The sequence below is a fragment of the Fusarium pseudograminearum genome, chromosome 3, assembly GCF_000303195.2.
Source record: "Fusarium pseudograminearum CS3096 chromosome 3, whole genome shotgun sequence".
NCBI lineage: Eukaryota > Fungi > Ascomycota > Sordariomycetes > Hypocreales > Nectriaceae > Fusarium > Fusarium pseudograminearum.
The window spans coordinates 4917207-4929447 of NC_031953.1; the positions used below are offsets into that span (position 1 = coordinate 4917207).

The following is a 12241-nucleotide window of genomic DNA, read 5'->3' on the forward strand; positions in this document are numbered from 1 at the left end:
ATCGATCTATTTGTATCAGATATCGGGCTGAATATAGGCATGGAGGTGAATCGTCAGAAAAGCAGGGGTAAGGCATCATGTCAATGCTGGATATTTACGCCATAGCTGGGTTCATCCTGGTCGGCTGCTCCCATTTGTGAGTGTCGTTGATTTGGGTGAGACAAAGATGTGACATCTGACGTGGGAATATGGCAGTCAGGAGCTAGTGGTGGATAGTGTGGCCTTCAAGTATTCGAAGTCCTGGAATTGGCTAAATACAATGGCGTGGGAGCGTTTATGAGGGTGGGCTCACGGATGGTGTCGAGCAGCGGCTGCTTTGGCTGATTTCTGGTTAGGGGCCTGCCCTAGCACTTTTGTTTCAACTCCAGAAGATTCTGTTCATGATGGTGAAGAATCCCTGGAGACTAGGATAAAGAGACCAGGCTCAGTAGCCGTGGCGATCAACCAGGATGGACAAATACCGAGCGACGCAGCCCATGGCCCTAAGATCTCTTATGGCCGTATTGCCGTGCTGAAGAAGCTAGAGAAGATACATACATAGTGTTAAGGTATAATCAGGGACGCAACACACGGTCCAGCGTGGACAGTAACCTGAAACGCACGACACCGTCGAGATCTAAGCTGGGTATCCGTACTTCCAGTGTGATGCGCATTGGCATTATTGGCCAGTCGCGCACTAAGCTCCATCCATGGTGCTATGTGTATCTGGCGCCCATAACCTTAGCTTGTTGATTCGCGAGTCACTAATGAGACGAACGTCAGTCAATGTGGATGAAGCCAGCTCGACTTGACCGGTACATACCGTTTTGCGTCAGGTCCCGGTAGACGGGAAGCTTGAAAGTTCAAGCGAGGCCGCCCACAGACCTGAGCTTTACTGAAACTCGAGAGACACATGATCCGAGGTGAAAGGGACGAGAGTGGTTATTTGGTTATTATGGTACGCCGCTCTCGAATCGAGCTTGCATAACGCAAATGACAATCGTCACCATTCCGCGTATGATCTAAGTTTAGCACGAATACAGCCCGTAGCCCATGCATCTCGAGTACCCCTGAGTAATACGGTACACTGTTGCTATTCTAGACTGCATCGTCTAGCATTATCGAGATAGGATGGGGCTCAACAACCCCTGTCGATGTTTGTTTGTCGATTCTACTTCTTTGGAGATTTCCTTTTTTGTCGATGGAAAATCCAAAGAGGCACTGGGATTGGCCAACGCGAACTCCATGTGTAAAGGGGTATTGTAAATAGAAGACTAGGCGTCTGCTTCGCTTGTTTATTTCGTAGTATATATGTTTAGAGTAGGTAGGTAGTCAGGAATCTTGATGGTCTGCCTGTATTCGTACCTATGTATGTATTCGTGTGTATGTACCCACCTTTCTCTCGTGTGCCATGTCTTAAATGTCGTCCTTTTTAGTGCTCTGTACCTGCATCTGAGGCTGGCTCGTGCTTTCGTTTTTACGAGATCCATTATTAGGGACGGGCGCACTTTGTTTCTTTTGTTTTAAGCCCATCTTGGTGTTTGCGCTTGGGCTTCTGGCCTATGGTTGATGGAGAAGGCCCCTGGGCTAAAAAAGCCACTGCCAGATTTGGCTACAGGTCGAGTGTCACTGTCAATAGTTGGGTCCAAATTAGGTTGTTGAATTTTTCTCTGTTGGTTCTTGATGTTACGAGATGGCAGTTTCAGAGAGTTGCAAAATCATCTCTTTGAGAAAAGGGGTAAGGAAAGGAGTGAGAAGTGAGGTTGCTGGAGAAAATTAATCACCCAAGGATATGTTCAAGTGAAGTATGCCATATGTATGCGCCTGCAGTATCCCGTCCAATCACAAGTAACCTTGCTTCGTAGCCGGCGTCAAGTCCTGTAAATGGAAAGAGCCATCCATTTCCATCCATGCGATCTGCAGGGTTTTGTCGCTTTTGGAGTTTGAAACTGGCGGTCTCACCTGCCTCCCTTGTACAACTCGAGCGTCGATCCGAAGAACGACGTCGATTGTTGGCAGGAGCCAACGACCGACTTTCTGAGCGAAACTTGAGCAGGTACTGTTACTTAAGGGAACGAGTAGTTAGAGACCCTGCCTTTAGCAGCTAAGGTTAGGTAATTTACTAAGAGAACCCACCCCCATTTAAGCGTTCAATTGCACCCACAACGCCAAGGTCTGATTGAGATGGAAGCTAGAAATGTAAACTGACGTAGGCCGCCCAGCTAACAGGTGCTATTAGTTGCGTGTCTTAGAAAAACAACACGAGAGGGAGGGCAGAAAAATCGAAACGTCTCACAATGAGTGGGGGAAAAGCAAAGATTAGAACCAAAACATTGGGTCAACTATCTACTCAATGATAACAACAGCAATATACATAAGCCCTTGCTTCGACTTAGTTAGTTGAGAGATATCAAACAAACAAAACAAAGCAAAAATAAAAGAAAAGAAAAGAAAGGGAAGGAAAGCAGAACAAAACAAAACAAGGACTCATCGAGACGGGCTGAGCGAGTCCCGCCAAAATAACACACAATGCGCCCTCCTAGCTGGCTACCTACCAACTGGATAGTTGGCAGTCAACATAGGTTAGTAGCCAAGACAATCGATACGTGATCGGCCACTATGTTGCACTCTTGCCCGGCGTTGTTGACGGAGCATCTGCAGCTTGCCTGTACGAAAACGGTGAGGGCGGGACATTCCATGAGGAAGAGTAGCATTGGCTTTTTTCCTAATCGAGGCTTCCCATCAACACAGGCTACGCTACACTACTGTAGCCAGAAGCTCCAATCGGGATTTTACTTGACGAGAGCTTGACGGTTCAACGTCCCTTGTCGCCGAGTTTGATTGATGTGTTCCAGAGAATGAACACAAACCACTTTATCTAATACCCGCACCGGCCGTTGAGCAAGCCGTGGTTTCGGCCGGGGCGATATTAATGGAAGATCTTACTGGGGACGTGTGTAGTACACGGACCAAGACCAAGACCCTCCCTGCCTACCTGCCTGTGGCCCCGGTTCTGTGCAACAAACAACCAACTTGCCTGACTCTCTTGGCCGGGCCACTTGCGCCGCCTGGTACCTGGTCTCCTCCTGGATATACTAACAACAGAGGCCATCCATCATCTCAAAGCGACAGCGTATCGCGCTGTTCCTGCGGTTGACGAATGCCGTCCGTCTGCTGATGTCAGGCACGGAGAGAGATGTGGCATGTGAAAAGACAGCTCATCAGACAGTTGAGCGAACCAGCGGTGATGATTACCATCTTCTACATGGCCACGGCATCAAGTCTGCACGTATCCGGGTGAAGGAAGCATGTCGATGCAGACGGATACAGCATACCGCATATGCATATGTATCTATGCAGGCACACCCAAGGACCCATGGTTGACTGGCGCCGCCATCATCTGCAGTGTTGCATTCGCAGCGTGGCCATTCTGTCGGAACCATTACTTTGGGAATCTACAACCTCAATCTGGCTTGTTGTCCTTTGTTTCCTTCATATCCCCAGTGGGGTTCTGGTGGTGTACAAACCCATGTATTGACGATAAGCAACCCAACCAACATCATCGTGGGCTCTGCGCTGAAGGATAACCACTGGTGACTGGCTGGCTGGGTTTGCTCAGCTAATGCAGCACCGCAATCCTTGGTCGATGGAGCAGACAGCGACTAAGTGGGTATCATTATATGGAGGAGCGGGAGGGACATCCATAAAGCCTGGTTCTGGAGGTCGGACTGATTCAAGACCCGAAACTACTAACCTAGCAAAGCAACAACACCTGGCCTGCAGCATGCCACAAGCGCGACTCTGCAGGTACTTCTTTCTAACAAAGCAGACGGTGGGATGAAGTGCTCAGAGCCATATCCGCATGATACACGAGACCCTGGTAAGCAACAGAACACAGCAGAAGGGAAAAGACATGAGCAATATTCATACCCATCGTGGGCCGTGGATCCGCCGGCGCTGAGGTCTTTCTTGCTCGCCTGAAACCCCTGAGGTTTTTGTGTGTATGGGTGAGGAAGTCGACTTGAACTTAAGCACACGCTCTGGATGTGGTTGATGGCTGCATCTACCGAATTAGAAAGACGCCTCAAGATTGACGGCTTGCTTTGTTTGGGGAACCGGTTAATTTCCATCGACCCCCAAAAGTCTAACCAGCCTGTTGCTGTAAGGTACAGTGCAGCAGAAGTGTCATTACGTTTGACTTGGGGTCGTTATTAATTCTGCTCTCCTCATTACGTTAGTAGCCTCGCGCGAGACTGATGGCTTGCTGCCAGTCAATCAATACGTTGGTTTTGGTCGCATCTTGATGTCGCTTATTCGGCTGTAGATGATACAATGTATGTAATAACCCTTGTCGGCCCAGCCCAACCCAGGTATATGATATACCCTGTTGTAAGACGTAGGCAAACACCTTCCATTTCAGTGAAGCTGATACTCTAGACGAAAGCCGGCGGTGAGATTGGATCTTTGTTGTAGACCGATTCAATGGTTGGTTCATGATGGCATCAAGTCATAATGTTACATAAATACTACGCCTTCAGTTCATGGATTTGGGTCAGCAGCTGAAGCCCGTTGGCGCATTCATTTCTCAGTGGTCCCTTGAAAAACGGTCCCATACCTCACTGCAACCCCACGGCTTTAGGCGTGTGGACGGTGTGGCAGCCGCTACGAGCCATCCCGGGAAACCCCTGGACCAATGCTCGACCAGGCCTAGGAAGCTGGAGCTCGGGCGTCCTTCTCCAACCTTTGGAGGGTCGAAGCCGCCAGCAGAGGGAACCTAACATGGAGGATTGGCCCTAGACCCTGCCTACAATCACTCACTAACCCACTCGCGTCAAAAGTACACCCTGCCGGTCTGGTCGATGCTCACCTCGCTCATTGTTGTATCTGCTTTTGAAACGGGGTATTCGATACCAGCCTGAGCAGGTACCTGTCTGTACCTGTACCTGGACCTGGACTTGACTGCACAAATGTATCAGTACTGCCTAAAAAGTTGCGAACGAGCACAGGCAGATCGACACTGAGAATCCTCGTTCTTTCTCCTGGGCCCTTTCTCTCATCTGTGCTCTACCGTAACTTACCATAGGCACTTCTGCTTTTTATCATCATCATCTTTTTATTTTCTTTCATCTCTGGTTCATCTTGTTGGTCGTTTTGCTCAGGCGGCTTCCTGGTGGTTTTCTCATCGCGTCTTTTCTCCTCTTTACAATCAGTCTCTTGTGGTTCCAGTCGGCCCTGGGCTTGTCTACCCACCTTGAAGCTAACGTTTGGCTCCCATCCATTGCAACCGACCTCTGAGCGACTGGCTCCTCGCTGTTGCTCTGCTTTTTTTTCGATCGGGTCCCCTTTATTCACCCCGTCTCTCGAGTCTCTTTTTGGTCCAAATTCGGCCTCAAATATCGACATAGCTCCGTCGGTCGAGAACGTCCACGATTGGATCTATCGTTATCGCTACCTATCTCGTACTCGCCTGATAAAAAAAGGCCCTGGTGCTGGTCATATCTTTTCATGACCTAAACTGCAACCCCAGCAACCCGACCTGATTTTGTCGATCGCCCACCTTCAGGCACAACCACAGCCATACGAATAGCCCAGAGTAAAGTAGCCGACGGCTTCTTTGACTCCTCCCCCTTACGCCTCCCCATTCGCCTCAGTTCTGCGTGCTTGGTGGCCGATACACCACGATTGACATGTCATGGAGAGCTCATCGACCCCTCTCGCCGAGTATTTCTGGATCGCTGGTGTAGAGTCGGTGTCCTACCAAGATCCCAACTCACAACCCGCACCTGCTGTTCCCGTCGAGTCCACCATTATCGAAGATGGCGAGCCCGAAGACGAGTGGACAAATGGCGGCCAGCCAAAAACGAACGCTCGACACTCGCGACAGAACTCTGCCAGCCGTCTTTCTAAGATGTCTCTCACCGAACGGTTTTCGATACAAACACTCGACGACACAGACGGAAACACCAAGAGCAACCGCAGCAGCGCCACTATTCGTGCTGTGAACCCTCCCGATTTCAGCAATGGCAATGACGACAGCAACGGCAACAGCCAAACCCCCGCTCCCAGCGGTACTTTGGGCGAAGGTTCCATGTTTATGGGTGACTTTGACTTCGATAAGGCCTTGGTCAAGTTTGCAGCCGAGCGCGAGGTCTTTCTTGAGGACCTCACTTTCAGTGCGGGCGCAAAAGTTCAGGCTCGGGCACCAATGGTGAACCCTAGGATGGAGAGGATCCGGGCTGAAGAAAGCGATAGCGGTAGACTGAGTCCTCTCAGAAGCATTAAGGGTAGTATCCGCCGCAAGATGAGCTTTAGGGACATGAACAGTGTGCGCAAACAGCCCAGCAACAGGATCAGCACAAGCCGTGCAGGTTCGTATTCCCCTCCTTCCAGGCTTTGATGCTATCACATAGCCGACCCTGCTCAAAACTTTTTGCTAACTTACAATTGCAGCCTCCATCCGAACAACAAGGCGACTCAGCAATTACAACTCCGTAATCCCTCCCCCCGAACCCCTCAATACAGATCCCGACATGCATCCCCTCAAACGACGCTTCGAGCCCGTTCTTCTCGACCGTTACCCTCCACAGGAGGCTGGAGATGAAATCTCTCGGCGTGGAAGGTTTCCCGACTACGTGCCTATGTTTGCTTTCCCCAACGACATCCAGATCGTTTCATCCGATGACAGACCGCGATCCACATGGCATGGTTTCACCATGACCTCAGACGACAACTCAAAATTGTACGGCATTACAATCATTATCTGGATTGCTCTCAACGCCGATGTGGCCGAGGACGTTGAAAAGAAGTGCGAGGAATGGCGTCAGAGCCACATGTCCGAAGAAGAACGAGAGCTGGCAGCAAGCTTGGGTGTCAGATTGGCAGGCGAACGCACCCACCTCTCGCAGCTCCTGGCAAAACTACCCACGATCCCGTCGGGCTCTCCAGCTCGTGAGAGGCTCGAAGACGAGATCAGTACAGTCGAAGAAAAGATCACCCTCATGACGGATATGCTTAGGCCCCTGAGACATGGTGCTGCGTCCAAGATTGAGGGCCTTACTGCTGGTGAAAGTGGGCTATGGGCGCCTCGTGCTTACGGCATTCTTGGCCGAGACGCGGGCAACATGTCTTTCTGGAAAGAATGGCTCAAGGCTATTGTCACGCCCATGACTGATGGGAGTGTGCTAAGAATACCTCCAAGCTCGCCAAGAGTTGGACGCTGGCAACCTCTAGAACGATATGTTGTCAATCTCTGCACAGAGGCGTTCAACCCCCTAGGATCCAAGACTCAAGTCGAATTAGGAGTGCGAGAGCTGCGTCTTTATGCCCGGAAAGAAGCTGACAATGAAATCCCTGGCTCTCGGACCATCGATATCTATGCACTGTTCCGTTGTCTGTCACTCGAGAACATTGTCGCCCTGTTCGAATATGCCATGGCCGAATCTCGAATTATTTTCTTATCTTCTCACACTAGCATGTTGCATCTTGCTTGTCACGCGTTGGCAAATCTCCTGTACCCCCTCAAATGGGCCAGCATCTTCATCCCTATTCTCCCTGCACGCCTTTTGTCAGCTCTCGAGGCACCTTGTCCATACATTGTCGGCATTGAGCGTCGTTACGATAATATCGAACTACCTGAAGACGATTATGTGCTCGTTGACTTGGACAAGGACACTATTGATGCTACCTCGCAGCCTGTCCGACTTCCTCGTCAAGCTCGTAGGAAACTTATGTCGCTCCTGCAAGTTGCAGCCCCTCATAAGCTTCGATATGGAGTTGCGACTGGGCCCCCTCCTTATGCTATGGAGTCATTCCCTTATGATGCTTTCTCGACCGAAAATGGGTCCTTGTTCAGAACTTCGACCCCGAAGAGCACCCTTGGCAAGTGGGTGTCTCAGAGCTCTTCAGGATTTGGAGAGGCCGATCCGCCCAACGAGATCCAGCCCCCAATCTTCAACGCTTTTGCTTCAGCACATGTTGAGAATGGCAAATCAGACAGGCCCAGCACAAGCAAGTCTGGCAAGACAAGCCCCCAGTCATCTGTTTCTCCTGTTTCCATAAACTTCCCTCCCATGCCTTCTACACCCGTGTCTCGCAGCGACTCGGGTTTCGCTCTTGCATCTACACTTCGGGAGAAGCGTTCGGGCCATTTTGGCGAAGAAAAGATGCGTCGCAGCTCCTCCTTCGGCGTTGACAAGCACCCGCCGTTCCAAAAGCCGGGTATGCCCTTTCTCAATGGTCATCAGGCCAACTTGTCTATCTCAGCAATTTCGGTAGAATCTCAAAATTCTGTTATTGGTGGAGCGAATGGTGGTTACGGAGGAGGATATGCTCCGTCAACTTATGCGCAATCAACGCTTGCAGCATCAACCATAATGCCCAGCATGCAGATCCAGCCTGTACGAAACACAGAAACCACAGTCTGGGTCGAGGGACACTGTTTCAATTACATGCCAAAAGACAACACCTCGATGTGTACTATCTGTAATGATCTGGCCGAGGGAGATGGTGTTTACAGATGCACTGGCTGCAAGATTGTTTCTCATGGAAGATGTCTTGGGTACTGTTCGCTTATCTGTCCCGAGGCTTTCCATGCTGACCGCGTGCGTGCGGCGTTTGTCCGCTGCCTTGCGAGTCTTCTGTATACTTATCGCAAGTATCTCGGTCGACCTTCGAAGCAGCAAAAGTCCAACGGCCAATTGTATGCCTTTGATATGGATGGATTCATCAAGAGTCTTCCGCACGATCAGCACGATTATGCTGCGATGATGCGTGAAACACAGTGTAAGTTTACCTCTAGCCCTTTGCGTCTTCATTCTTGGTCGACAAGAGCCTAACTTTGAATCACTACAGGCTTCAATGAGTTTATCCATGATCGAGAAATGCAGCCAGCCAACGATGCTTCAATCCGTCTGTTCGATGAAATTATTATGGCCAAGAAGGCTCGAGGACGTTCTGGTTTAGCGACTGGCCTCTCCCGCCTCTCCACACTCCGTGCTTCCCATGGTGCCTCGACTTACGGTGGCTTCGGTCCTGCACGCGGCGGTTCCAACAGCAAGATCCCCGCTTTCCTCGGTGATATATCCGATCACATCTGGCGGACTGCTTCGGTGCCACTACCCAAGGGCAACTTTCCCGGAGAGTACAAGACTATTGTCACCCGAACCCCCGCCCGTCTCGATCGGTCTCTGATGCGAGAACCTCGGTCTATTCAAGGCATGCCCCGGGTAGAGCCACGGGGTACGCGTGGACTCATCCGAAAGCAAGTTCCCAACATGTTTGGCACGACCCCTCCCACTTGAGAATCGAGAATGTACAGAGATCAACCACAGCAAGCAACTTGACATGATGGCAAGTTGCGACAATTACTGCCTCCCAAACCAAGTCTCAGCTTCGTTTCAAGTAAGCGAGGCAAGACTGAATCACAAATTGAAAAGCAAAAGCAGAAGAATATATCATGTACGATACCACGTTCTGTAATAATCTAGGTGAAAATGATGAGAGAAGTGGGGAGGAAGAGAAATACAGTCAGCAGGCCCAGAGGACGGCGACAAAATGAGAAAATTACTCAGTGGTGAAGGCTGTCAGAAGTTGAACTGCCCAGTCTTATCAGATGAGCAGTCACCGAGTAGAGCAGCCAGAAAAGGAAGAAAGAGAAGACATGACGTCTCGTCCACGATAGACATTATTGGATCTCTGGTCTGTTTGAAATGGCTAGATGCAAACTTTGGGCTCAACGTTACATACAAATACACATACATATGCACAATAGGTGTCACCAGCATAAACATTAGCATATATGGATAGGAGGATTGTTGCACTTGATCAATGGTTAGGGTTGGGAGTCAATGGCTATACAATTTGCATAAGGGGACTTGTCGATATTTGTTTTGTCCCTATAGGAATGCGCACCTAGAATGCAGTTTCCCAATGTTAATATTACACATAAAGTCTTGTTCCACAATCTTCCTAAGCCGTTCATAGCAAAGGTATTCTCATCTCGTCCAGTCCTGCCTAATATGATGCCGACACTTTTCTCGTGCTAAGTGGTCCTGCGCAGCTTCTCCGCCTTCTAAGCGTTCAGGTCCAGGTCCTCCCAATGAATGTCCTTGAGAATCTTTCCAACAAGGAGTGAATAACGCAAGTGTCCGTTCGCAAGGTTGCTAACGTTGTGATTCTCGACACCATCCGCGCCCTGGATCTTTTGAAGGCCTGCCAGCCCGAAATGGATGTTGGAAGTACGATATAAGAATCCAAGGAGATAGTCGCTCTCAGAGTAGACATTGACCAGACGGCCAGATACGACACTCTTCATAGTCAACCAGACACGGCTCTCTGAAGGAGCTGGCGTGCCCATCAAAACCACGGAATCGATGAGACCAAACTGGCGACGTTCAGCAAGTATCATCAGACACACGTATATGGCTCGAGCTGCTAGGCTGAACCCGACAAGGGACACTGGGCGGTCACCTTGAATCTTGCTGCGCATGATTGCGTCCGCAAGAACAGCACCGGCTTTCTCGGCGCGAACCATCCCCATGCTCCAGGGGTTATCGATGATCTTGCTCACTTTCATAAGTTCCATTGGCCAAGTTGCTTCGATGAGATTCTTGAAGACTAAGATTGTGTTAGTTGTTTCCACTTGGAGACATTCTGGGTAACTCACTTGTTCGCGAAGAAATGGCCTGTTTTGCTGCAGTCCAAGCTGAGCTTCTGATAACTGTCTCAAGGGCAGCGCCTATGTTGGAAAGCACATTCATCTCCCATCGCAGAATGTACACTTCCGCATTGTCACCAAGGATCTTCCAAGATCCTGTGAGATTGTCTTTGTCCGTTACCCAGCCGTTGATAGCAATGACCAAGCGAAGGCGTCGAGCGGTAGATGGAATTGCCGTTGCATCCATATAGTCCCCTTGGGATTCACACCGAAGAGGCATGAGGCCAAAATCTTGGATCTCGCGGGAAAACGACTCAATCATCTTGCAAGTTGGTCTCGCACTGTAGATTCCCAGCATTGAGCCAGTAGATGGACCATTATCAGCCATGGGCCCCAATAGCCCTGCAGCTGTTGGGAGTCGCAAGCCGTGTCCGCCATGGGCAGTTCCGATCCCCACGGCAATAAGCTGCGTTCCAAGTCTGAAAGGTCCAGTCATGGCAGCGATACGTGCCTTTGACTTCAATACTGGTTTGTTCTCATCCTGACTCTGTTGTGAAGCCTGCTCGATGACCGAGTCGACTGCAAGTTGACTGAGTCCTTGTGCGATTCTCTTTTCTTCCTCATGTAGTACTTTCAGAGGAAGGTTGAGAGATGAAGTAAGGTTGAGAAGAGTCATTCGCGCATATGCAAGATACTCCTGGAGTGAAATGACAATCAAGAGTGAGATGTGTAGTAGAAGCTTTCGTTTCTCTAGTGGTAGAGTCCACAGAGAGGTGGGGATAGGGGGGAACCGTCGAGACAGCTCGCGATCGATGTGAGTGGAAGGAGTCTTGGGGGGACCTGGACTTTTGTAAGCATTTCTTTATCCAATTCCAGCTCAGAGAGTCTGTATGTGGTAATGAAATATATAGTGATCTTTGTCAACTTACCAGTAGCCAAAGTCAGACCTCCACGACTCTCTCCCCTTCCACCACGTGCGACACGGCCACCTCTTGCACCTCGTGCACTTCCACGACCACGGCCACGGCCACGCATGTTAGGTTGAGAACCGTTTGGTTCCGTGACGCTGATATCACGAAGGCGCTGTAGAAAGATTGACTGCCACTTTCTGAAGAATATCAGAGCTTCCTTCTTCAGCTCCCTGAGTTGAGGTGTGATGGCCTCGGATCCCTCACTACCTGGGGACTGGGCTGTAATTTTGTCTGTTGGTACGGGTTTGGGGATATTCTTGCTTAGATTGGAATGTCTTGGGTCTACATTCTCCTTGCCATCTGTCTGGAGTGACAGGGCCAGCCAGTGGTGATGGCCGATATCGACATTCTCAATGTCACTGAAGTCGCCTAGAGTAGGGGTGACTGGAGGCGAATCAAAAATGACACTGATATCATTGTGAAGCTTCTCTGTAATGGCTGTGATCAAAGTTGTCAGATCGTTTTTCTCAGCGACAGAGAGGTTGCTAGTCAGGTCGACTGGCCTGCGAGGGACCGAACTTGTTCGCCCGCCGCGGGTCATGATGCCGTTTTTGTGTAGCGTTGGTGATTTTGTTATCGAGATGTTGAGGGGAATGAGACCGCAGATAATTCACAACTATTTGATGTGAATGTTCGT

At 50.0% G+C, this 12241-nt stretch overlaps 2 protein-coding genes across 2 annotated transcripts, besides 1 other annotated feature; one reads left to right on the forward strand and one right to left on the reverse strand.

Annotated features, from left to right (window-relative positions):
* The first annotated feature begins 2395 nt into the window (after window positions 1-2395).
* Window positions 2396-2462: a repeat region.
* Window positions 2463-5671: 3209 nt separating this feature from the next.
* Window positions 5672-9278, forward strand: FPSE_00999 (uncharacterized protein; the record flags this gene model as incomplete). The annotated part of the gene is made up of 3 exons (XM_009254119.1): window positions 5672-6347; window positions 6430-8760; window positions 8830-9278. The coding sequence occupies 3 exons, from the start codon at window positions 5672-5674 to the stop codon at window positions 9276-9278; spliced, it is 3456 nt and encodes a 1151-aa protein (XP_009252394.1).
* Window positions 9279-10048: 770 nt separating this feature from the next.
* Window positions 10049-12145, reverse strand: FPSE_01000 (uncharacterized protein; the record flags this gene model as incomplete). The annotated part of the gene is made up of 3 exons (XM_009254120.1): window positions 10049-10593; window positions 10643-11473; window positions 11563-12145. The coding sequence occupies 3 exons, from the start codon at window positions 12143-12145 to the stop codon at window positions 10049-10051; spliced, it is 1959 nt and encodes a 652-aa protein (XP_009252395.1).
* Between the last annotated feature and the right edge of the window lie 96 nt (window positions 12146-12241).